The 24,638-nt window shown below is 68.3% G+C and overlaps 4 protein-coding genes across 7 annotated transcripts in view; 3 read left to right on the forward strand and 1 right to left on the reverse strand.

Moving 5' to 3' along the window:
* NPLOC4 (NPL4 homolog, ubiquitin recognition factor) overlaps positions 1–3,404 on the forward strand; it is a 35,847-nt gene extending 32,443 nt beyond the window's left edge. Inside the window, exons 16-17 of the mRNA XM_090061664.1 lie at positions 852–954; positions 1,507–3,404. Of these exons, the coding sequence (XP_089917790.1) occupies positions 852–954; positions 1,507–1,664 (261 nt within the window). The 3' untranslated portion in view covers positions 1,665–3,404. The remainder of the gene's footprint in view (positions 1–851; positions 955–1,506) is intronic.
* A 966-nt stretch (positions 3,405–4,370) lies between these two features.
* Positions 4,371–5,347, forward strand: LOC149859121 (uncharacterized). The gene is made up of 4 exons (XM_090061668.1): positions 4,371–4,464; positions 4,762–4,862; positions 4,953–5,082; positions 5,161–5,347. The coding sequence occupies exons 2-4, from the start codon at positions 4,769–4,771 to the stop codon at positions 5,345–5,347; spliced, it is 411 nt and encodes a 136-aa protein (XP_089917794.1). The 5' UTR covers positions 4,371–4,464; positions 4,762–4,768.
* A 30-nt stretch (positions 5,348–5,377) lies between these two features.
* Positions 5,378–15,392, forward strand: FAAP100 (FA core complex associated protein 100). 3 transcript variants are annotated; one of them, XM_090061663.1, is made up of 11 exons: positions 5,378–5,689; positions 6,021–6,188; positions 7,989–8,107; positions 8,706–8,943; positions 9,184–9,670; positions 10,953–11,106; positions 11,757–12,505; positions 13,347–13,483; positions 13,849–13,965; positions 14,385–14,474; positions 14,679–15,392. In XM_090061663.1, exons 1-11 carry the CDS (start codon positions 5,378–5,380, stop codon positions 14,802–14,804), a joined length of 2,697 nt encoding a protein of 898 aa, XP_089917789.1. In that variant the 3' UTR covers positions 14,805–15,392. The 3 variants fall into 3 exon arrangements, with proteins under 3 accessions (XP_089917789.1, XP_089917787.1, XP_089917788.1); XM_090061661.1 differs by having other exon boundaries at positions 8,706–9,670; XM_090061662.1 differs by having other exon boundaries at positions 8,706–9,670; positions 14,388–14,474.
* A 1,139-nt stretch (positions 15,393–16,531) lies between these two features.
* On the reverse strand, positions 16,532–24,430 carry FSCN2 (fascin actin-bundling protein 2, retinal). 2 transcript variants are annotated; one of them, XM_090059034.1, is made up of 5 exons: positions 19,687–24,428; positions 17,699–17,855; positions 17,414–17,535; positions 17,168–17,335; positions 16,532–17,098 (listed from the first exon to the last, which is right to left on the reverse strand). In XM_090059034.1, exons 1-5 carry the CDS (start codon positions 20,507–20,509, stop codon positions 16,887–16,889), a joined length of 1,482 nt encoding a protein of 493 aa, XP_089915160.1. In that variant the 5' UTR covers positions 20,510–24,428; the 3' UTR covers positions 16,532–16,886. The 2 variants fall into 2 exon arrangements, with proteins under 2 accessions (XP_089915160.1, XP_089915159.1); XM_090059033.1 differs by having other exon boundaries at positions 17,168–17,535; positions 19,687–24,430.
* Between the last annotated feature and the right edge of the window lie 208 nt (positions 24,431–24,638).

Below are 24,638 nucleotides of genomic sequence, written 5' to 3' on the forward strand. Positions count from 1 at the left end.
GGCTGCATGAGCTGGAGCTGGAATTGCTGAGAGCTCTCCGGAGCAGAAATTCCTGTCGTGATGATAACGAGATGGGAGCCGCTGATGGCGGCGAGGCCAGCGACTTCCTCGCTTTGCAGCTCGGGCTTTATTGGCTTGGCCCCGGGAGCTTGGCAGTGCCCCAGGCCCAGCACTGACATCTGTTCCACGCGCTCCTTCGCGCTGGAATCGTTGTGCCATGTGTTTTCCGGAGGCTTCGGGCCCCACGTGGACGGAGCATGTGCAGAGCAGCTGGGCTGCCCATGGGCGGCTGGAGATCAGGGCCAAGCAAAGGGCCCTTGCGTGGCCAGTAGTGATGGCGTCCAAAGAGCAAGGCCCTGCCCACACGCGCCTGCCCAGGTCCCGGCATCCCTGCCACTCCAGCCTGCAGCACCCTCCCTCTTACCCAGCATCTGCCAGCCCTGCTGCCCAGCTCAGCTCTGTTTGCACCCCAGCGCCTGCTGGTTTGTGTGGGGCTGATGCTGCCACTGCATAGAAGCAGTTTCTGGGCCTGTGTTATAAGCAGAAAGATACAGCGTCCAAGTTTGGGGGGTGGCTGAGGGGAGGCGTCCAAGCACTGGAGGGAAACAGGACTCCTGAAGCCAGCCAGACTCCCCAGGGAGCAGCTTCTTCCAGCCAGGAGCGCTCATGGCAGGGTTTGGAGCCCTTCCTTCCTTCCAGCTCATGGTGCATGCAGCTAGGGAGCCCGAGACCCTTAGAAAAGGAGCACAAGAGGGTGAATAAAGTGGGATATCAGTTTGGGGGCAGGGAGCGGTCTGCTGGGAGCCCTGCGTGGCAAGGCACTGGTGCTAGCGTGCCTGTCCCCATTCCAGGATAGCATCAGCTTGCTGCTGGAGGCTGTGAGGACCAAAAATGAGGAGCTTGCCCAGACATGGAAGAAATCGGAGCAGTGGGCCACCATCGAGCAGCTCTGCAGTGAGTAGCCACGGCCCCCTCTGTCCTCCTGCCTCGGGCATCAGGCTGGGGAGGGACAACTGACGTGGTTTGACCAGGGAGGCTGCGCAGGGCGCTGAGCTGGCTCCTGCTGCCTCTGGGGCTCAGCAGGCTGCAGGAAGGCAGAAGCAGCTTGGGGTTGTGCTCAACGGGAGAGAGGAGAAGCTCATTACCCACAAGGCTGCAGCCTGCTGAGATGGCTCCCTCGGCCTCTCCAGAGCAGCTGCCTGCCCCCTCTGGGCACTGCCCCCTGGCAGCAGTGGCGGGGGGGGGCCGGAGGCAGGCTGGGCCTGTGGCATGAGGCTGCTGCTTACTCGGGGCCTCTGGCACAGCCGTGGTGGCCAGGGGCACCTCTGTTGTAGCTGATGCTGGCTGCTGCAAGGGAGGGTTCAAAGGGATGGTTTCAGGGTTGTCTGTAGACATGGGCTGGGCTCATGGGGCCGTTCCGGCGTCGTGTCTTGGGCTTAGTCCATCTAGGCCTGACGTGCAACCCCCCCTCCCCAGCCAGGTGTAACGTGCGGTTCCCTCCCACAGGCACGGTGGGCGTCCAGCTCTCAGGACTGCACGAGTATGGTGCTGTGGGCAGCTCACAGCACGCCGCAGCTGCGGCCGTGTGGGCCTGCCAGCACTGCACCTTCATGAACCAGCCCGGCACGGATCACTGCGAGATGTGCAGCCTGCCCAGGACCTAGCCCTGCCTCCCGCTGGAGCCAGCCCTCCGTAACGCAGGATTGTTTCTCATGCTACCCCACCATATCGCCATGCCGAGCGGGGCAAGGGGCAGCTGCACCCAGGGGGCTTTGGTCTCACAGCCAGGGGCTGCCCAGGGGCAAGGGGTTAGGAGACAGGCTGAACCTGCCCACCCAGTGCAGGGAGCTGACACTTTCCGTTTCCATCTTTCCCAGAAGGGATATGGGCTCTGTCCCCTGGCACTTCTGCCCCTGTGCCTCTCTGGCTCGCAGGCCTTGCTAGGCTGCAGCTGCTTTTCTTCCCTTCCAGTTGTGCAAAGGCAGGAGGGTGCTGCAGGGCTGGTGATACAGGGCTGCCCCGTTGGCTTGCACGGTATCGGCCCCTGCTCCCCGCAGCCCCAAGCGCGTGGGGCAGGGGGTGGTGGGACAGCAGGCACAGCTGGGTCTGGCAGGCTGCTATCATGTGCCTGCTGCCCCCCTCACCCTGTGCCCAGCTTTTCTTCCCAGAACCCCAATCTGCTTGTGTGTGGGCAGCTCTGCTCCAGGGCTGGGTGGGAGGGTCGCTGAGATGGGGCTGTGCCTGCAGCCCTCGGCGCACACCAGCCCTGCAGTGTATAACCACAGCTGAAAGCTTTGCCTGTTCTCTACCCATGTGATGGAAAGGTGCTGCAGGTGGCACATAGCTGCTCCTGCTTGTCCACCTCCTCCAGGGCAGCACGAGGGGCCTGCTGGGGGGGTGCCCATCCCTAGTGCCCAAGCTAGAGGGGGAAGCCGGCTTCTTGGCTAAGCCTACCATCCGGCACGGGAACAATGGGGGCATAGCACCAAGTGGCATGTGCCCTCGCATCCCCTGCTTCCAGCCCCTCGCCTTTGTGCCTGGCACCCTCTATGCAGAGCAGGTGCCAACTGCTAGCAAGGAATTGCCACTCGTGCCCACTTTGCCGGGGCTGCTACAGTCACAGCTGGAGTCTGAGCACGGGGAAGGCACCCACAAAGCAGAGCTCAGCATCCAGGCAGGAGGGTCCTGGCCGGGGCTGTGGCCTGCTCTTCTCCTGCGTCTTGCAGGAACCCAGGCTCAAAGCTCCCCCTCGGACTCCGAGCTGGGCTTGGGGCTGCAGCCCTCCCAGTGCCCATCACAGATGCACCTTGGCTGGCCACCCCAAGAGCTGGCCAGTGGCCGGTTGCTCCCAGCTACCTCCCCCCAGCCCTTGGTGGTTCTCCCCTCCATGTTCCTGGCTTCCAGACCTGCATAGGAGCCACCTCTCCCTGCTCCCAGAGGCAGGCTGCTCTGTGCACTGGGGTCCACTCCCAGGCTGGGTGTTAGGATAGACCGGGCCATCCCCATAGGGTAGACCAGCCTCCCTGCACTCTCCGCTGCCCTGCAAGGCCGGTTCTGGAGTCTCCATTTACCCAAGCCCCCCATACAAGTTGGGAGGTGTCACCTTCCTCCCCCCGCCTTCCTCTGCAAGAGCCTGGGCCCGGGGCTGAAGTTTCTGCCCCACGGGGAGAGGTTCAGTTCGAGAGGACTAGTGGCTGCTCCCTGCCCCGTGCATGGACAGGCAGGCAGCCGTCTGGCTGGCTGGCCAGCCCGGGGCATACGTGTTGCTTAGGGCCCTGGGCTGTAACTGCTCTTGCTTTCCTCCCATGGTGGTGGGGGGGCGGTGGAGGGGTGCACCAGATGGGGCTGGGCTTGCTGCCCTCAACTCCCGCAAGTGGAATCCAATAAAGTACCTGGAATGGGAACAGCTGCGTCTGCCCTTTTGTTCTGGGCCCCAGTGCCTGCCTGCAGGGAGCAGAGCCAAAGCACTGAGTAGCTGGGCACAGATGAGAGCCCCAGGAGATGCCTTGCCCTGTCTTGTGACCCACCCTCCTAGGTGGACATGGGGGCCTGACTGCACTCAGAGCAGGTGCCTGCCCTTGCACCCCCAGCCTTGGGTCACTGTCCAGCCTTGTGGCTCCATCCACCTGATGGGAAGGTTGTAGGCCCCTGAGCACAGCCTGGTCCCAGGTCCAGGGAGGCCCACGCCTGCTGCTGGGGGCTCAGCAGGAGGCGGCCATACCCAGGAGGTCAGAGAGGCAGACAGCTGTGTGCATCAGGTGAGGCATCTTGAGTGCATTAGCCACTGGGCGGGCCACAACGAGCAAACCTCCTGCGGCTTCTCTGATCTCTACTTCCTGCCTCCCCCAGCCACAGGGCCAGGTGGGCGCAAGTCCTGACCTGGGGGAGCAGCTCTGGCGGGGAAGAGGACAGTGGGGAGCTTTGTCAGGGCGCTGCAGCAGCAAACGGCAGGGCTGGGTGCTATGGAGCTATGCCCACAAGGCAAGGGCTAAGCCCTGCGGATCCCTGCAGGCTGGAGCTGCCGGGCCAGGACCGAGGCCATGATAATGGCTCCTGGCATTGCTAGGAGCTGGCTCAAGCTCAGGGCCCTGCTCTGGGCAATCCCAGCAGTAGCTCCGAGCCATTCTGTGCCCCAGCACCTGGGGCAGAACCCGAGCTCGGCTGCCAGGTTCCTGGCCTGTGTCCTCGGCGACCCCAGGCCGGAGCCAGCACTGATGTCAGCAGCACCGGGGGCAGCTGCTGCCCGGAGCTCCCCCCGCCAGGGCCCTTCCCCACGGCCTCGTCCCCAGGGACAGAGGGGGGCGGGCAGCTGGCAGGCCAAGCTGGTCTGGTTGCAATCAGCGGGGATGTGTGGCTTGGCCAGAGGCCAGGCCGGCGTGTTAAAAGGGGAAGGAGCTGGGGCCGGAGTCGGAGAAGCTGGGAGCAGGCAGGGCAGTCGCCACATCCTGGGGCTCCACGCAGCAGGTAGGAGCTGCCGCGTTCCTGCCGGGCAGGGGCACCCCTGCAGCGTGCCCCTGGTTGGCATGCAAGGGGGTCCCTGCTCGGGCCCGGCTGGGACGAGGAGCTGGCAGCCACAGGTGCCAGGAGCCAACAATACCCCAGCTGCGTCCTCCTGGGTCCGTGCCCGGCTGCCCACCCCTACGTCTGGGCACGCGGCCGTCCCCCCCGGCCTGCTGGGCCAAAACCCACCCCCGCCGGGTGCGGACACAGGATGGAGCAGAGGGGCAGCCGTCCCAACCTCTCCCGTGCTTCGTCGTGCAGGAGGAGCATGAAGCGGGTTCTCGCCTGCCTGCTCCTGGCAGCCGCAGGCTGTGCCGTCAAACAGAAGCGGCAGCCAGCGGAGCGGGACTATCGGCCAGAAGGTAAGACCCCCGCTCGGCTGGCGGGGGGCACGGGAGCTGCCCGGCTCAGCTGAGGCGCAGCGACCCCCACGCCGTCGCGTCTCCCCCCAGCTGAGAAGGCGAGCGCCAAGGGCTGCGCCAACCTCACCGTGGTGCTGGACAACTGGAAGTTCGCCATCCTGGCCCAGACGAAGAACATGCTGCTCTTCGACCACCACACCGTGCTGCCCGACTACGGACGGTGAGCCGCTGGGGCCGGGGGGACGCTCCCGCCCCGCCGGCCTTGCCGCGGCCCGGCCCTGACGCAGCCCGCCCGCAGGATCGCGGCGCTGTCGGGGGCGCTGGACGAGCTGCACGCCCAGTTCAAGGCGCTGAAGGAGCGGCTGGGCGACCTGACGGCCCGCTTCGAGGGCGTGGAGGCCTTCGCGGACCAGCTGAGCGCGGCCCGCCGGCACGGCCCCCGGCCCGCCAAGCGCCGCCGCGTGCTGACCCGACCGGCGCCCTGACGGCCTCGCACCTTGGCCCTCAAGGGCAGGATGCGGCCCGCGGGCCACGCCAGAAATAAAGACCCTTGCACCCTCCCGCAGCGCCCGCGCTCAGCACCCTGGGGTCCTCCCCAGCTGGGGGCAGAGGTCACGGGGCGGAGGGGTGTCCCCCAGCTTGGGGGCGGGGCCTCCCTGGCCCCCGCCCCCCTCCGGTCAGTGGCCAATCATTACCGCCCCAGCCCCCGGGAGTGGGGGAAGGGGGGCCCGCGGCCCCGCCCCGCTTTCCGGCCTGTCGCAAACTGCCCGCCCCTTTGCGGCGGCCGCAGAGGAGCCGTAAAGCGGAGCCGCCCGCGCCCCCGCCCGGTAAGTGCCGCCGCCGCGCGCCGGGAGCCCGGATCGGGGCCCGCGGGGGGGCGCGGGGCCGAAGGGGCGGGGCTATAAGGGGTTGGGGCGGAGCTATAGGGGGATGGGGCGACTGCGGGGGGATGGGGCGGAGCGCCGGAGGTCTGGGGGCGGGGCTCTAGGGGCTGGGGGCACGATAGGGGAATGGGGCGGAGCACTGGAGGCCAGGGGGCGGGCCACACCGGTGGGGGCGGGGCCATGGGCCCTGCAGGTGGGGGCGGGGCCGTGGCCCCCGTGGGTAGAGCCCCGCGGGTGGGGGCGAGGCCGGCGCGGCTGACGGGCGTCCCCGCAGGCGGCGATGGCGGCGGGGCCGCGCGTGGACTACCTGGCCGGGTTCTGCTGCCCCGTGGGCGGGCTGGCGGCCGGGCGGCCCCGCGTGCTCTGCCACGACGGCCACATCTACCTGTCCAATGGCGGCGCCTTCGTCTACGTCTACGACCAGGAGGGCCGGCTGCTGCAGGTGAGCCCCGCGCTCTGCCGCGGAGAAGGGGAGCCGAGGTCAGGCCCGGGCCGAACCGGGCTGCTGCGGTCTGCGGTCTCGGGCTGGGGCCCTGCTGCCGGCGTGCCGAGGCTTCTGGGCACAGCCGCCTCCGGAGCCCTTGCTTGAGCAGCACGACCTGGTTTCCGGCTGCGCGGAGACCCGGCCCCTGTCAGGCGCCGCACCCCGGCCACGAAGCATCGCGCCAGGAAGCCCTGGCCGCTGCCTGCCGCCACCGTGTGACGCCCGCTGGCAAGCTGGCTTCCGCCATGGCCACTACCGGGCCTGGCGTCACAGCGGCCGCGAAGAAAGGCCGCGCCGTGCCGAGCCGTGGGATTGCCACGGCGTCTTGCGCGTCGCGTCGCGAAGGTGCCCGGCATCCTCCGTGCCCGGCCCGTGTCCCGGCCCGCCTGGGCCCCGCCGGGCTCCCTTCCTCTCCTGGCTGCCTTGGACTCGGTGCCCGCTCAGCACGGCAGTTCCCAGGTCGGGGGAGTCCCCGTGCCCGCCGGGCGCTCCACAGAGGTGCAGATAACCGGAGGGCATCACCCTGGCAGCGCGGGGACGGCTTTGGGCTCTGCAGAGAAGCAGATCCGACCTGGATCAGAGCGACTGGGGGGCAGCGCTGGGGAAATACTAGGACGTGGCTATAAATATCCTTTGTGCTGCAGAATGTAGGCGCCTCTCTGACCTTTTCCCTCCTCTTGTGGGGCCAACAGTTGTCATTAAACCGGAGAAAGGCTTTTCCTTTGAAAGGGGCTGTCAGTCCTCGCGTTCGTCACGCTGTGGATGTCCCCATTGTCTTCGCCGTGACTAACGGCTGCCTTTGCGCTGGGCTTTCTGCACTGCCTTTTTAATTTATTCTTATCGTTTCGAAGGCAGTCATGGCAGCGAGAGAAGGATTAGCCTCCTACACTCGGTTCTTTCTCAGGAGAGGAGCCCCTCTGGAGGCTTTCGCTGCCTTTCCTTCTTCCCATCATTGCGCAGCAGCAGGGGGCTGGTTGCTCCCTCTTCTTTTCCAGTCCAGCATTAACAACATTGTGTTTCTGCAGCACCCACCTCCCCAAGCACCGTGCGGGCTGTTCCCTTGGACGTGCAGCCACGCCTGGGGTGGGATGCCTCCCGGCTCGCCCACCCAGAGCCCCGGCTGCAAAACCATTTGTATGGGAAGTGAGGAAACCCCCTGAAAAAGAGGTGGCGTTGAAGTTAGGGCGTGGACAGCAACATCGGCCAGGCAGAGCTTTGCTCCCGGCAGTCGACGTGCTGAGCGTTTCCAGGAAGCCGATTCTTTAATGTGCCGCTGGCATCTGACAGTACTTTCCCCTGTTCCCTTTATTAAAACAGAGGAAGAGAAGTTTTGTCATATGAAAACTGCAAATATTTGCGCTAAGTGATTAATTCTAGCATATGATGGAACATCTGTGTCTGCACAGAGCGTCCCTGTCAGACCACGTGGGCAGAGCCCCGCCAGCCCCGAGCCTGCACTCCCAGCCATGCGGGGCAGGCCAGTAGTTGGTTATCGCTGCCCCGGCACTTGCCAGCACCCACAGGGCTGGAGACCGATGGGCCAGGTCCTGTGCTAGCGGGTGGGTGTCCTGGCACTCCTGTCTTCCTCCCCCATGGCTGCTGGGATGAGGAAGGGCTGAGGCTTTTCTGCCCTGTCAGGTCTCCCAACACCCATTGTGGGGGCAGCAGAGAGGCCGCCGATCCCCTGGCCGTGCTGCCAAGCCACGTCTTTCCCTCGTCATGGGCCCTACTGACACACTATCCTGCTGTTCTGCCCAGGCGGTGTATCGCTTCCCCGACCAAGTGTGGCACGTGGAGCTCCTCCCGCTCCACCGGCAGCTCTACGTCCTGTGTGCCAAGACCGGCATCTACTGCCTGTCCCTGGACCAGCAGAGCAGGTGAGGCCTGGCAGGAATCCAGCCAAGGCAGCCGGCTTTGCCTCTGTTGAATAAAGCCCCGGCTGGCACGTGTCTTCTGGGGGGAAAGCCATCCTGAAACACACCCGAGGCTGGTTCTAGCGACCCGTGCCGTGCCACACTGTTTGTGGGGATGTGGGATGTCTGCCCAACCCCTGCAAGATTTGACTTGGACTTTTTCTCTCTGCTTTTTCTGGGTGTTGAATCCTTTAGACCTACAGGGCTGTGCCAGTTGACTGGTAGCACCCACGCAAGCTCACCTGATGCATGGCATCTGTCCCACAGGCCTCTCAGTGCCACATGGGGCATGCACGTGTCGCTGTTGCACTGTCACCAGCACCTGGGGTATCAGGCGCAGGCTGATAAGGGTGTACAACCTCCATTGTGCTCCCCTGAGAGAGTGGTGGAAGGGTTAAGGTGTTTAAAACCATCAATCCCCTTTGCTCTCCAGCTTGGGTGCCAATGGCCTCTTGAGAGCTGTAGTCTTCAGTGGGCCAGAGAAGGGGGGATGGAGCTGGCACTGGCTTCCTGGAGTGCTCTTCCTTGGTTTTCCTGAGCACTTCTCCTCCTTTGCTTGCAGGGTAACAGAGGCACCAGCCGGTGATGGCAACGGTGACAGCAAAGATGTCAACGGCCCTGCTGACGTGCTGCCCGTTGATGCAGATGCCTGCATCTTCCCTGACGCCGACCTGTGCGCCTTCACATTGCTCAGCAACTTCATCATCACACTGGCCCAGGCCCAGGGCAAGTGGTGGATGGAGCTACACGAGCTCCCGGCCCCCAGCCAGGATCCCCCAGCGTGTCGGCACATCAGCAAGGTGGGCTTCTCCACTGGCACCCCGGCTGGGGGCGACGGGGATGCGCCAGCCTCCCGCTTCCTCCCTGTGCTGTGCTGTGCCTTGGCCCCTGGCTCCGGGGACGGGCTGTGGTGCTCAGGGGGCTTCATCCTGGCTGAGCCACTCTTCAGCCTGCTCTTCGGGGTGGACGCTGCCATGCTGGACTCCCCCATGATCCTCGGCGGCTTCCCAGACGGGCAGCTCTGCTCTGTGCCCCTGAAGGCCCTCAGCGCAGCAGCGGGCGCCGACACCAATGCCGCAGCCAGTCCGGACCCACCGGTGAAGGTGCTGCACCACCTGGAGGAGCCCGTGGTCTTCATCGGCGCCCTGCGCACGGAGCGGCGCGAGGCCGACGAGACCGATGACCCGCCGCTGCCACCGGGGGACGCGGACTGTGTGGTGGCTGTGGGGCACTACGGCAAGCTGGTGGCCATCAAGGCAGGGCGCCGGGAGGAGGCGCTGGGCCCCGAGCTGCGGGAGTACTACCTACGTGGGCCGGTCCTGTGCGCCGCCTGCAGCAGTGGCAGCCGCATGTACTACAGCACCCACTCGGACATCTCGGCTGTGGACCTGGAGTGCGGCAGCAACGCCTCCGACTCCGAGGACGGGGACGACACAGCGGCGGGTGTCCTGCCGCCAGTCCTGGCTCCGGCCAGTTTAAGTATTTGTAGCGTTGTGGCGCTTTCCTTGTCTTCGCGGGCAGCAGAAGGTACTGCCGGCCGCGCGAAGCACGCTGCTCATGGGGGCTGACGGGGGCAGGGTGGCCTTGGCCTCGCTGCCCATTCCTGGTCCTAGCTCTCCGCCGTCCCGCATTAACGGTCCGGATTGGGCTCCGGCCTCCACCCGCTTCCGTTGGCTCCCCTTCGTTATTGTAAGTCATGTGTGTCGAGCGTGCCGCGGCTGGGACGGAGCGGGAGCCGCCACGGTCTGGAGAGGCCTGGCCCTGCCTCGCCGGAGCATGCCAGGCGGGGTGAACCGCACTGCGGGTCACCGGGGGTGGGGCCAGGGCTGCTGCGTCCCAGACAGCTGAGGACAGATCCGGCTGGATCTCTGGGAGGTGGCTTCCAAAAGCCCGTTCCCAGGTGCAGCTTCCAGCTGAGGGTGGGGGCAGAAATGCTCAGAGTCCGCAGGCTACAGCCATGCCACTTCCTGGGAGAAGGGGGCACGGTACATTCAGATAGCTGGCGTCTCTCAGGGAGCAAAACGAGGGTGTGTGTGCTTACCTGTGTGTGCGCATCCCTAGGCGGGTGCTGAGGAAGCGTGCAGGGCGCTCAGCTGTGGGTGGGGAAAGGATAGAGCGGGGCCCCATTAGCTCCCAGCCCCTGGAGAGGGTGGCATTGGGAGCACATGGGCACGTGAATCGGGGTGCTTGCCAGTGGTAATGCCCCAGGGACGTGGCCTCAAGGGCCCAGTGGGGGTAGTGGAGCCTGGGGCGTGGCTGGCTGGCGCTCTGGGTCAGGGCACAGCCTGCCTGCCTCTCCCTGCTTAGAGGGACTGCATGTCCACGTAGCCCCTGGTCCTGCAGCTGCCAGTCCCATGTCTCATGTTTGTGTCCCGTGGCTCCCGGGATTGTGGCAGGGGCGAGGCTTCGGGCTGGGGAGGAGCAGTAGGCTCCCCGGGGCCATTGCGTGTGAGTGGGTCATGGCATGTGGCGTCCTGTGTCCTGTCACGCTGTCTCTGCCTGTGGTGCCCTCTGGCTTCCTTTGCCCATGAGCTGCTCCTCTGTGCAGCTCCATACGTGCAGGGCCGACCTGCTGAGGTGGGTTTACCCCGGGGCCTCCATAGCCCCTGTGCCATAGTGCCTGCGGCTCCTGGCTCAGGGCAAGGCCCAGCCAGACCAAGCAGCATCCTGGCTCTTGCTTGTGGGGCCACTCGCAACAGGCTGGGGAGCGATGGTGCAGGGGGAGCTCTGGGATCCTCTCCGGCCCCCTTGCTGGTCTCGCGCAGTTGCTAACCTGTTGCCTGACCGGCCGGTGGTTCTGCCTCTGCAGGGGAGTCGGAGCTGTTGGCTCTGTCCTCCAAAGGCCGACTGATGAGCTGCGACTTGTGCAGCCCCGAGGAGGCTCACCCTGTCAGGCTGACCCCAGACAAGGCCGGCCAGAGGATCAAGGAGCTCCTGTCTGGGATCGGCAACGTCTCGGAGAGGTAAGGGGCAGAGGCGGCGATTCCAGCAGCCGCTTGTTCTCTCCAGGCTCCCTCTGCCTCCATCCCAGGCTTGGGTCTGCTGCAGTGCGGGGAACGCTCGCCTCCCCGGAGCGGACCTGTCTGCAAAGAAGCCCCAAGCCCAATGGCAGTAAGAAGAGCCCGGGCTGAACCAGCACCATCTGCTGCCCTTTCCCTGCTGAAGCCAGCAGCTCTGTGCTGCCTTGACTGGCAGACACAGGGCAGGCAGGACGCCAGGTGCTCCGGGCTGCCCGGGGCACCATGCAGGATGAGCATGTTCCCAAGGCCATGCGTGTCTCGGGGTTTCCCCTTGAACGAGGCTTCTCCCCAGGGTCTTCCTCAGCCTGTGGGCACCTGCCATTCCCTTAGCTCCCCCCGCATTCCCTGCGGCCCAAAGCCAGTGTCAGGGGATGGAGCTGTCCTGGGCTGGAGCAGGGACGGTCCTCCATGGCAGGGGTGGGTAGAAGGTCTGTGAGCTGTGACAAGCTTGGGGGAGCGAGGACCCCCCTCTACTACAATTCAGGATCTGCCACGTGCCCCAAGGGTAGTAGGGCCTCACTGAGCATTTCTCCTTAGCTGTGCATGCTCCAAAGGCTTGGCTGTCGCCCAAGCAATCTCCCTGCCCTCTGCAGAGTCTCTTTCCTGAAGAAGGCCGTGGACCACAAGAACCGGGCCCTGACCTGCCTGAACCAGGTGCTGGATGTCAGCGCAGCCCTGCTGTCCGGCCAGGACGGTGCAAAGCCCATCACATGCACCATCACGGCTGCCTGGAGCCGCCTGCTGCTGCGCGACACCTTGAGCGTCTCCTGCATGTTGGAGAACGCCAGTGACCACAGCCTGGAGCAGGGCTGGACCCTGTGCGTCCAGCTGCTGGCTGGCACCTGCGCCCTGGATGAGGGCACGGCTGATACAGGCACCACGTACACCTTCCCCGTGGAGCAGCTGCCGCCCGGGGGCCAGCGGGAGGTGACGCTGCCGCTGGGCACCACCGAGGATGCCAAGCTGGAGCTGCCACTCACCGTGTCCTGCGCGCTCTTCTACAGCCTGCGGGAGATCCTGGACAGCGGCCCTGAGGCCCTGGACGACCTGTTCCCCGATGACTCGCCCCTCCTCTCCCCGGACAGGGAGGGCATCTGCCTGCCCCTGAGCGAGTGCACCATTGACATGCTGCAGTGCCTGCGGGTGGGCGAGGCCGCGGGACCTGCCTCTGCCCCCGACCCCGACCCCGTGGAGGCTTTCTTAGAAACAGCCGGGGTGCCGGCTGAGCCCAATGGCACAAGTGGCAGCAACGGCCTGGGAGACGAGTGTCTGGTGCCCTCGGCCGCCTCCATCAAGGTGTCCTCGGAGTTGCTAAGAAGCGCGCTGAAGGACTTCTCCGCAGGTAGGTATCAGGCCCAGGCTGCCCCAGCCTGAGCACGGCTCTGGAGAGGGCTCCTCCCAGCCCCTTCCCTTTCCCATCCTCAGGCAGAAGGTGCTTCCTTTTGCCCGTCGTTTTCCAGGGGATGCAGACTTGCATGCCTGGGTATTGCAGCCATGTCTCTGGGTCCCCCCCGGTCTCTGACAGCCCATCCCAGCGCCGCGGCCAGCCCCAGCCCAGCTGCCTCTTGCTGCGGCTTTACCCTGCATCCTGCTGCATGAGCTCGGGGCTGGGCCAGCAGCGACACAGCGGTGGGGTCCGGTGGGATGGGGGTGCCCCTCTGAGGCCGGAGCCAATGAAGTGCAGCTGCCAGCCGGGGCAAAGAGGTTAGTGCCCCGAGTCCCGGCAGAGCCCGTGACAGGCCCTGCTGGGAGAGGAGGATCCTGCCTGGCCCAGGAGCCGTGGCGGAGCCCCGTTCCAGCTGGAGCCAGCCAAGCCCTGCTGCAGGTGGCACCGTGCCTCAGGGCCCGCCTGCTGCGCCCAGTCTGTCACCGCCTTGCCTGGCCCGGGGACCTCGTCACTCCATGGCAATACTGCTTGGCACGACCCCCAGGCTCCTGTCATTGACTCTGCCAGGGCCCAAGGGAGGTGTGGGGGCGTTTACGGGGAGCAGGGCCCTGTCCAGGCTGGGTTGAGCTGTGGGTGGGGGGGCTGGGCAGCAGTGCGCTTCCTCTGCCCGGTGCTCAGCCCAGGAAAATTGGGCTCTGGGGCTGCCGTGGGGAGGGTGGACCCAGCTGAGGGGAATGCTGGTGGGATGGAGGGGTGGTACGTGGGGAGGTAACAGGCCATCTCCTCCTCGTCCCAGGCGCCACGCTAAGCTGCGCCACGCTGCGGTGGCTGCTGGCAGAGAACACGGCGGCCGAGGCGCTGGGCAGCCAGGACGTGTCAGAGGTGCGGGGCCTGGCCCCAGACGGAGGCGAGGTGCAGCTGCTCATCCGAGAGGCAAGGAATGGGTTCACCCTGCAGGGGTAGAGCCCAGCCCCGCCGGCCTAGCCTGGGGAAGCCTGGAGGAAGGGGCCGGGCCCCGTGCTGCTCTGGCCTAGGAAAAGCTCCCACCCCAGCCCCTTTCCTTCCCGAGTCTGGGGGTGGGGGAGGGTGGGCCAGCCCTGCATAGTGCTCCTGCTCTGGCTGCTGCCTGGAGCGCGGGTCTCCGGCTGCAAGGAGGGCATCTCTGTCTGCCACCCTTGGTTGGAGACAAGGTTACTGGGCCGTGGGAGGGGACGGGGGGCTGCAAGCCCAGATCTCCTCGCTTCGGCACTGTCCCTCGGATGAGCAATGTTTCCAGTGAGGACCTGCTCCCCCCTTAGGTGGCCATGAACAACCTGTGCCCGGCGGGCCCGATCCAGGCCGTGGAGATCCTGATCCAGAGCTCCTCTCTGGCCGACCTGTGCGGGGTGCACCACGCTGTGATCGGGCGCATCCAGGTAGGTGATGCTCCCCTGCGCACGCCCCCACCCCCTTGGTGCTATGGCCTTGCCCACAGGTAGCAGCTCTCGGGAAGGCTGGGAGCAGAGTGTAGGACAGGCCACAGCTACGGAGGGTGGCGTCTCTGCCCCCCGCACTCCTCTTCTAGGGCAGGGTAGGGGGCACTGAGGGCTAGGTGGTGCCCCAAAAGGGCGCATGGCTTGGGCTGGGAGTCCATGCCAGGTTGTGCCTGGGACCCCTGGGGAGAAAGGGGTGAGGGGGCTGTCTCAGGAATGGCTGCCTTTGCTTGTTCTGTCCTGGGAGCTGGAGAACAGCAGCCCCCAGTGTGGGAGACTGCTGCGGGTGAAGTGGTCCCGGAGCAGCCTGGGGTCCCCACTCCTTCCCCTGCTTCCCTAACGTGGTGGCTTCTGTCTCCAAGCAGGCTCTGGTGCTGGAGCAGGCGGCTCAGGGCTCAGGCCCCCCTGACCTCCGCATGCAGTACCTGCGCCAGATCCAGACTAACCACGAGGTGAGCGCTGCAGCAGGGCACGCGCTTCTGCGAGCGCAGGGGCACGGCAGGACCGGCCGGGGCACCGGGGTCCTCTCCCAGGGTCTCTGCGGGGCCGGGCCTTCCCCACGATGCGGTTCCTACGGTCTCTCTGACATCCAGGCCATGGGGACAGCTGGCCCGCAGCAGCCTCTGATTCCCCCCCTCCCCGCTCTGTGCCCCCAGACGCTGCTGAAGGAGGCACAGGCCCTGCGGGACCGCGTCTGCCTCGGGGACGAGGCGAGTGCCACGGCGGAGAAGCTGCTGAGCATCTACCGGCAGCTGCGCAACCCCAGTCTTGTCCTGCTGTGAGCGCAGCATGCCCGGGCGGGCTCCCGGGATGGCTCTGGTTAGCCCCGCGCCCTGCCAGGCCCCCAGCTGCCGCCAGGGAGGAGCTGAGCCCGTGCTGACGACCTAGGGCTGGAGAGAAGGTTGTGCCGGGAAGACGAGGGGGGTGGGGGTGGGGGTGCAAGGGCAGGGCTGAGGGCTGGTGTCTGTGCGTGTGCGTGTGTGTGCCTGTATCGTGGTCGTGGTCCAAGCAGCACAGGGGGTCCCTGGCGCCCGTCCCGAGCTGGCGAGGCCAGGGTTCGGTGTCGTGGATTGTGCTCGTGACGCTCGCGTTCCTATGGCAGTCGCTTCGCTGCGCGGTGACCGGAGCGGGGCCGGAGCCGCGCCGGCCGCCCCCCTCCCTCCGCCAAGGGCTACGCTTCCCGGCGCTGTGCCCGGAGCACTGGGCAAACAGGGTGCCTGCATGGGGTGCTGCCACGCGGCCCCCTCCCCTGCTGGGCGCTGGCTGCAGGCCCACGTTTTTTACCGGGGGGGCTAGGGCCGAGGGCGGGAGGGTGGATTTTTCGATATCTGTCATTTCTATAAAGGATCTGCCTCGAATCTGCGGTGCCACCTGGCCTCGACTCAGTTCTTGCCCTCCCGGCTCCGCGGCTCCGTTGTCTGCTTCTCCTTCGCCGCGTGCCCATCTTGCCAGGCCGGCATCGGGGATCTTGCTTCCCCAGCCCCACTCCGGCCGGCCGGCCGCCCCCCTGCAGCTCCTGGCCCCGTTCAGGACGTTCTCCCAGCACCAAGCATCTCGGTTGGGTGCCTGGTGCTTTGCGGCGTTGACGCCCACCCAGCGCGGCTGCCCCCTCCCCCGTGGTCCTGCTGTCCCGTGGCAGGGAAGCTGGGGCAGGTGCCTGGGATTAGCCCCCCCATGTGGAAGGAGATGCCCCCCCCAAGGGCAAAGCAGCCTAAGGCCTGGGCATTGGGTGGGTCGAGCACGGGGCTAGGACGATTCCATGCCAGAGAAGGGCTGATGTCCAGCTGTGCCAGGGGATGGGTCTCCCTGCCCCGTCTCGGGCCCAGGCCCCCTGCTTCCCCTCACTGCCTGCGCTGGTCTTGGGGGTCGGGACCCCATCCCGGGATGCACCAGCAGCCTTGGCAGGCGGGGATCAAATTCTGAAGATCTTCCTTTCTGCGAGGGCCCAGCCGGGCTGCAGCAGGAAGCGCCATTGAGCTGGGTTCCTTCCTGCCCGGGTATTTCTGGAGCGGCCGGCGGGGCCAGGCTGCCCTGAGCCTGTGGTGCCAGGGGGCCCAGCCACCTGCACCGGGCAGGCAAGAGCTGCAGCCTGGTCTCCCTGCCTGGCCAGCGGCCGAGCTGGGGGCAGGGGCCACAGTGCAGCTCCCTTGTGTCGTCTTGTCCGATCCCCGCTGGCCCCAGCTGCGCCCCCACCCCACACAGCTCTGTTCATCCATGCTGGCCAAGGCCCATCTGCCGTGCCGGAGTGCCTGGCTGGTACCTGCCCTAGGCCTGGTGCTAGCCCTGTCCCACTCCATGCCTCAGTTTTCCCATCTGTGAATTGGGTGACAGCAGCCTCCTCCCAGGGGCTGAGCTGCCTGGACCCCCCTTGCAGGGGGCCCTGTGCTCCAGGTCTTTCCTCTGCCAGGTCTGGGAAGGTAGACAGCTCTGCCATCTCTCCCACGCCAGCTCCCTGCAAGGGGGGGGGAGCTGAGCTGGGCAAGGAAAACACAGGACCCCCTCGGCTTGGTGCCACTCAACTGGGTTTTAATGAGCGTGGGGCACGTGGGCAGCCACAGCAGCTTGTGGGGGGCTTCTACCACTCTCGCCCCCCCGGCTGCATTGCAACGCCCCCCCATACCCTCGTGCCCGGGTCCTACCCAGGGACTAGCTAGCTCTGCACCTGCCCCCGCCCCCGGTGCCATCTAGCAAGCAGTGGCTGCCCCAGGGCGGGGGCAGAGGGGCAGCATCTCTCTGCTCTAGGGTCGGGGGCACAGGCAGGGGCGCCCCCCTCCCTGCGGGTGCAGCGAGGCCGGCGCCTGGCAGGGTCACTGCAATCACACGCACGGGGCAGGGCCTCCCCCTGGCCAGGCCGGGCGCGGAGCTCAGTACTCCCAGAGCGTGGCGCGGGGCACCGTGTCGGTGTCAGCGTCAGCCTTGAGCGTGCCAGCCGGGTCCCCGCGCAGGTACTTCCCATTCTTGCCTTTGATGGCCACGCGCCCGTGCTCCCGAAACTCGAAGAAGAAGTCCTCCGACGTCTCGCCGTCGCTGCACACCAGCCCGTTGCTCGCCACGTACCAGAACTTCCCGCCCGCGCCTGCCGGGGGCACGCGGTCAGGCCCAGGCGGGCGCCCCGGCTCCCGGGGCAGGGCAGGGCAGGGCTCACCTTTGATCTGGTAGGCGCCGTCGTGGAAGACGATCTGGAAGACGTCGTAGACGGAGCGGTTGGCGTCCAGCATGTTGGAGCCGCGGTGGTAGCACACGAAGCCGTGGTCTCCGCGCAGCACCAGGATGGGCCGGTTGATCAGCTTCAGCGTGAACTCCTCGTCGTCCCCTGGGGCGGGAGGAGCGGGGTTGGCAGGGCCGGGGCAGCTGCGCCTGGCTCCCTGCCCTCCCACGGGGCGGGACTCACCCACGGCATCGCTGACGGCGGCCAGCTGCCCGTTCTTCTTGGTGCAGATGTACTTCCCGTTGCTGGCCTTCAGGGCCACCCGCCGCCCGCGCCACTCGATGTCAAACATGGTGTTGGCGGCGCTGGGGCCAGAGAGCGAGACGCCGCAGGTCACGGGGGAGCCCGGGCTGCCTTCCCCCGTCCCCTCCACCCCAGCCGGGGGCTGCCCCGTGCGCAGGTCCCCGGCAGGCGGGCGGCCCCCAGCTCTGGTGCCGCCAGGGTCACCCCCAGCTCCCCGGGACTCACACTTCGGTGGCGGTGGCCTGGACGCCGCCGTGGGCCACCAGGGTCCAGTAGTTGCCGGCGCTGGAGTGCAGGATGCACTTCTTGGTCTCCTTGTCGATCTGCATCTGGAAGGTCTCCTGGTTCGTCTCCTCGTCCTGGTTGGCGGAGACGTTAACGCCTGCCGGCCGCGGGGTAGGCGTCAGGGCGGGGAAGGCAGGCCCGGAGGCCATTGCCCTGCCCCCACCAAATCCCCCTCCCCCCAACACCCGGGTCTAATTGGGTTCGTTAATCTGCTTGCTGTTGTTTCCAGCGGGGCGCGCGCAGACCTGCTATTTATAACCGGGCCGCCCACGTCACCGCGCTAAGCTGCTTGGGGACGGCACGGCACGGCTGCCCTCTGCCCTGTCTGTGCCCATCACCGCGGTGCCCAGGGCGGGGGACCCTCGGCCTGGCTGCGCCGCACCCTCCTCCTCTGCTCGGGTCCTGCTGCGGGCGCCCCCCCGGGGTCAGGCGCAGCTCCCTACAGTGCTGGTGCCCTCCTCGCACGCCCGCCCACCCCTGCAGCCCCTGCACCACTGTCGATGCATGCACATGTGCACATATATGCCCACGTCCACGTCTCAAGATGCCACACACATGCTTCATTCACACACATGCACACCCTCCTGCACACCTACATATACATTCATGTGCTGACAGTCGGTACACGCGTGCACAGATGCACACACAGGATTCAGCACATACACGCGCACCCACCTTCATGCACTCACTGTATGTATCACCCCTCTGTGTGTACAACATGCACAACCCTCCGACACATGCATACACAAGTATTCACTCACAGTATGCACACACACAGATCAGCAGGCACTTCCCCTCCCACACACATAGGCACACACATTCATGCACTCGCTGTATGTAGGCACACAGGCACACAAAGAGAGGTCAACATGCACACCTCTCCCACACATACGTAGACATGCGTTCCAGGGTGCATGCACACAGGCACATGACACGTCGGCGCACACATCCCTCCCACACACGTTTGTGCATTCATGGTATGTTTGCCCAGACACACGGGTCAACACGTACGTCCCTCCCACATATCTGTGCATACGTGCTCACATGCTTATAGGATGTATGCACACACAGAGGCGCACACACCCTGCAGTGCACACACAGGCACCTCCCTCCTGTCCACACCTCCCCCCCACCCGGTGTGCTTGCACACGCATGCGCACACAGGCCGGCTGGCATGCACGCCCCGTGGCTTGCACAGCCCCACTGGCCGCTCTGCCCCCCCAGCAGCCAGCAGGGAGCAGGGTTACTATTGCAATGGTGCAGCCCCTCGGCACTGCCCCCCTCACCGCCTGCTCCTTTCCTCGAGCTCGGGGGTGCAGGGGGACAGGCCCAGGCACCTCCTCTGAGCCCCTGGGGGAGAGGAGGCCTTGGAGTATCTCTGCTGCGGGAGGCCGCTGCCCTGAGCCCCCTGCTCCCAGCCCAGAGGTCAGCCCCTGTCCCTAACTGCCCCCTCCCCCCCCCCAGCTGCTGGCTGCTGAGCAGGGTCAGCCCTTGGAAGGGAGCCCGCTGGTGGGCTTCCAGGAGCAGCCCCCGTGCGTGGAAAGCGGCTGCTTTGCCTATTGCCAGGTCTCCAGCTGGCCCTGCCGCACGTGCCTTTGGGTCTGCCCCGTGCTCAGAAGCCGGGAGCTGCCCTGGGCTCCTCCGGTGCCGCCTGGATTTGGTGGCTGCCTTGGCCTCGGCTCCGGCTCCGGCGTGAGGGAACGTGGCAGGGCCGGGGCCTCGTTTGCCTTCGCTGGCCCAGGATGCCCGGCTGGGCTGGGTGCGGTTGGGCCCGAGGACCCCGGCAGCCAGGGGCAGAGGGCCGGGGCCCCGCTTTGCAGGAGGGGGGTGCTCTGCTCTGCTGGCCCCTGAGCTGCTGCCCTGGCAGGAGGTGGTGGGATGTGGTCCCGGGAGCCACGGAGGCGCCTGTGTCGCGGGGGGCACGTTACCTTGCCGGATGGAGACGTATCTGCCGTTGGCCGCCAGGAAGACGACCTGCGGGTGGCTCTCCTCCAGGTCGAAGAGCTCGTCCTTGCCCGGCTTGGAGCTGCGCCCGGCCTTGAGGGTGCCGGTGGGCCCAGCGGGCGCCAGGTACTTGCCGTCGCAGTCCTTGAAGGCCAGCTTGCCGGCCTTGAACTCCAGCGTGTAGCCGGTGCGGGCGTCGGGCTCGGGCACCAGGGCGCCGTCGTGGCGCAGGTAGCGGTTGTCGCAGGTGCGCAGGCAGTACTTCTTGTTCTGGAAGCAGAGGGTGATGAGCGCGTCCACGCCCCACGGGATGTTGCTGTCGGTGGAGATCTCGTCCTCCTGCGGGCTGAGGTGGGCGTAGCGGCGCCGGCTGACGCTCAGCAGGTTGGCCTGGGGGTGCATGGCCAGGTGCACGGTCCACAGCTCGGCCTCGGTCACCACCTGGGCGAAGCAGGACAGCCGGTCCTCCGCCCCGCCGAAGAAGCGCTTGTGCAGCTCGGACTGCAGCGCCCAGCGCCCGTCCGACTGCGTGACGATGGCGAAGCGCTCGGCGCAGCCCGGCTTCTCCGCCTCGCACCGCACCTGCCCGCCCTTGTCAGCCCCCAGGTAGCGGCCCAGGTGGCTCCTGAGGAAGACGGCGGAGCCGTCGCCCTCGTCCTGCTCCAGGGTCCAGATCTGCTTGCGCTTGAGGCTGGGGGCCGAGGCGTTGACCTTGTAGCCGAAGCTCTCGGCCGTCAGGTACCGGTTCTCGCAGTTGATGAGGCCGAACTGGATCTTCAGCGCCCGGTGGATGCCGTTGGTGGGCATCTTCCGGCGCGGGCGGAGCGGGGCCTCAGCCCAGCAGGGCGCGGGGGCGCGGCGGCGGGCAGCGCTGGGCCTGGCGCAGCCTCGCTCGCCGGCACCCGATCCGCCGCTCGCCGCGCCAGCGCCAGCGCCGCTCCCCGGCCCCGGCCCCGGCCGCCGCCGGGATGACCTCGCGGCTCGGGCGAGCCAGCAGCACTGTGCCGCTGGGGCGCCGCAGCCGGGTTTAATGAGGCGCGGCTAGGATTACAGCGCGCTCCCGGATTTCAATGAGCGCCGGGCCGCGGGGCAGCCAATCGCCGCCCGCCGGCTTAAGCCACAGCGGGAAGGGGGACATGCCGGGCGTGGGGCTGGGCGGCGCCGCGGGCCCGCGTGGGCGCCGGCCGCGGGGCACGGCCGCTGGAGCCGCGGGGGGTGGGCCGGGCCGGGCCGGGCGCGGGGCCAGGCGGCGGCTCTGATTCGGCCCCAGGTCACCTCCAGCCCTGCGGCCCCGGGCCCAGCCCCTAAGCGCCTTACCCGTGAGCCGGCCCGGGTGCTTAGTGTAAACCCTTGATCCCGCTTTGGGCCCCTGCCTCCAGCTGTCCCGCAGCCCGGCTGCTCCCGACCCCTGCGGCCGGCTCCCGGCTCCCGGCCCCCGGCCCCCGGCCTCGGGCGGCTGGGCTGCCAAGGCGGGCGTCGGGGCTCCCCGGCCAGAGCCGGCCCCCAGGACCCTGCGCCGGTGGGTTCCCGCGCCGGCCGGCTGGGGGGCCAGGTGGGCGGCTGGAGGCCATCCCCGGGGTGCTCCGCTCCTGCAGGCGTGGGCAGCGGTGGGGCACCTCCACTCCCGCCCCTCCCGAGCGGGCCCAGCCGGGCCCACCTCAGCGCAGGGTCTGTCTAAGGCCGGCCGCCTCGTGTCACCCCGGGAGACCACACGTGCCGCGGCTCAGCCCCTCTCCTGTGCCACCACCTGCGCTCAGATGCGCCCCCCACGCGGGCCGGGCCGGGGGCCTGCCGCGCCGCCCGTGCCTCACTTTCCCCTTCGCACCCACGCAGCTGCTGCGCTTGTGCAGCGCCCGCCACGAGGCCCTGCTTTGCTTCGGGGGCCCAGCCTCCCGGGCTCTTCGCCAAGGGCTCGGGGTGCAGGCGGGCGGGCCAGGGGCTGGGGTCCCGGGGCCGCGGCGGCCGCGTGGGGTCCCGGCCGGAGCTCCGTGGGCGCAGGCCGGGGCTCTGATTTCTGGGGCGGGCGCGGGCGGCGCTCGGGTTTCAGGCCCCGCGGGGCCGGCTTTGTCCCTGGAAATAGGTCCCGGGGATTGGTTGCCTAATGATTTTTTCATGCTCGAGCTCTCCTTTTCTTCGGCTGTTCCACTTGCGGCGGCGCCGGCCCCCCCGCCCCGGGTGTCGGTTACGCGGCGCCGCGGCCGGGCATCTCGTGACACTGCCCGTCGCTAAGCGAGCGCTGTAACGGATCCGGGAGCGCGGGCTCGGGTTCCGGGGGGGCCGCCGCGGTATCGGTGTCGCGCGGGCAGCCGCTATTTAACGGGGGGCGAACGGCGGCCTGCCCACCAGCCTGCCGCGGCGGGGCAAGCTGCTTGAGCCGGGGGGCAGGGGCAGGGGCAGGGCCGGGGGGCGGGGGGGCGGAGAGGCCGAGGCTGGACCGGAGCAGCCCAGGGAGTGCAAAGAGTGCGTGTGTGTGCGTGTGCATGCGCATAGGCGCTTGTGCATGCATGTGCCGCCGTATATATGTGCGTGCCTGCATGTGTGTGCATGCTTGTGCTTACATGTATGTGTGTGAGGGGGCATGCCTGCGCGTGTGCATACAGGGGCATGCCTGCATGTGTGTGCAAGTGTGCCTGCCTGTGCATGCTCGTGCACGTCTGTGCATTTGTCTGCATGCGTGTGCGTGTCCGTGCATACGCGTGCGTGCTGGCACGCGCGTGCGGGCGGGGATGTGTGTGTGCACACACTTCCCCAGCCTAGGCCAGGGATGCCTGCCCCCTGCCCCGCCTGCCGGGCTGGCCTCCAGCATTGTGGAGGGGGACCGATGTCTGCCCCCACCCGCGGCCAGGGCTCCTGCGCGGCCGCGGCTGCTGCAGGCAGCTGGGCCCTGCCCCGGGCGCGGCCGCCTCTGCGCGCACGGCGGGGGAAGCGCGAGGCAGGCGCTGGCCAGTCCCGGGCCGCTGAGGACGGAAAAGCTCATCTCGGGCCGCTGGCCCGGGAGCGGCCCCCCCACGCCGCCCTCCCCGGCCCCCGGCTGCGGGCGGCCCGGCCCGGGCTGCGCGCACCTGCCGGCTGCAAGGGCGCGGCGCCGGGCACCGCCGGGGACGCGCCTGCGGGCGGCCGGGCCGCGGCACCGGTCCAGGCCCCCCGGTGGACGCAGCCCGGAACTGCCGCGCCCCACGAGGGGGCTGGGGGCTGCCCCCGCGGCGCCGGCCAGGCCGCCAGACCCGGTCCCATCTGGGGGCCACGCTGGTCGCACTGTCGGGGCCGCGGCGGGACGGCGCCCACGCGGAGGGCCCGGTGCAGGCGTGAGGCCAGAGCGAGTTGGCCCGCCGGGGTCCTGCAGGCGCCCCTGGTGCCAGCACCCCTCACCCCAGGACAGCCCAGCCCAGCACCAGTGCCGGGGGGGCCACCCTCCTAGCCCCGCCACCCGGCTGCCCAGCTCCGGGCCCTGGCCTCCCCCCCCCCGCTGTTTCTTGGCACGCCCCCGCCCAGAGCTGGAGCCTCAAACCGGGGGGGGGGGCTTGTAGCCGCGGCCCCGCGTGGGGCAGGAGCTGCCCTGGCGCTCCAGCACGGCGGCTGGGCTGTTGCTGCCCCCACCGCCACGCCGCTGCAGCCGGGCAGTGCCGGGGGGCCCACGCGCGCTGCCCACGCGGCCGCAGCGAGGGCTCGTTGTACACCCAAGGGGTGGGGGGCTCCGGGAGGCTTCCTGGCCCACGGGGCAGCCCCCACGCCCCAGGTCTCCCCGTCTCGGGGCTGCTTGCCCCCGTCACTGTGCCCACGGGGGTGCAGAGGACAAGCTCTGCCCGCACGCCCCGCCCGGCTGCCGGCCTCGGGGGGCCAAAGTCCGGGCCGGGGCAGGGCCGGAGCGGGCGGCACGGCCGGGCCCAGATCACCAAATATAGGCATGCACCGCTCCCGCGGCCCACCTGGCCGGCTCCACCTGCTCCCGCCTCGTCACGCCACGCCTGGCCGTGACACATCCCGGGCGCGGCGGCCTCCCGCCGCGGGGCGTGGCGGAGCCGAGGCCGTGCCCCCGGCTCTGCCCCCACCCACGCTCCGGGGCGTGATGCCACCCGGCCGGAGGGGCCCACCCTGCAGCCCGGGAACCTGCACCCGGCCGGGCCCCGGGGCCCTGGCGGCGGGGCGCCGGGCGGCCGTGGCCCGAGGGGCCCGTCCCCTGCGGGGAGGCAAGGCCCTGCAGCACCCCGCGCCCCCGGGTCAGCCACGGCTGCGTGCCCCCGTCCTCCCCGAGAGCCGGGAAACGTGGGAGCCCCACCTCGGGGGCAGCAGGGCACCCTCCCCGCGCCCGGAGACGGGGCCGGCGCGGGGGTGCCGCCAGAGCCGGCCCAGCCGGAGGGGCTGGGGGCCGGGGGCCCCCGGGCCCGGCCCCCTCCCTTCTCCTCCGCCGGGGTAGGATGGACTTCCCGCGGGATTAGTCATCCCCGCCGGCTCCTGCCTGGCTCGGGCATTGGCTGGGCTGGGATTTGCTTCCTAGTTTGGGCATCAGGAGAAGCCCGGCCCGGGGACGAGTCACCTGGAGCCGCGGGCGCTGCGCAGGCCGCCCCCGTGATGAGCGATGCCGGCCCTCCTGCCCCGGGCGCCCCTAGCCGGGGAAGGGGGCCAGCTGCCCCGGGCCCACGATGAGGGCCTCATCTGGGCAGAAGCTTCCCGCCGCCGCCGCAGCTGCGGCGGCCCCGGTGCCAGGAAGCGCTCCCGCCGGGTCCTCCTCCCCGGGCGGGGGGGGGGGGGGGGGGGTCTTTGCCTAAGGATGGGCCGATCCGGGCCCGGCTCGCCGCCGCGGCGCAGTCACCGCCGCTTCGCCCGCCGGCTGACGTCACGAAGCAAACGGGAGCGGGGGGGGGGGGGCGCCGCCGGGCCCGCTCCCCCCCGCAGCGGGCCGGCCGCCGGAGGCGCGACGCGCTGGGCAGATGTGGCC

The sequence above is a fragment of the Crocodylus siamensis genome, chromosome 8, assembly GCF_052110815.1.
Source record: "Crocodylus siamensis isolate JL-2025a chromosome 8, ASM5211081v1, whole genome shotgun sequence".
Lineage (NCBI taxonomy): Eukaryota > Metazoa > Chordata > Crocodylia > Crocodylidae > Crocodylus > Crocodylus siamensis.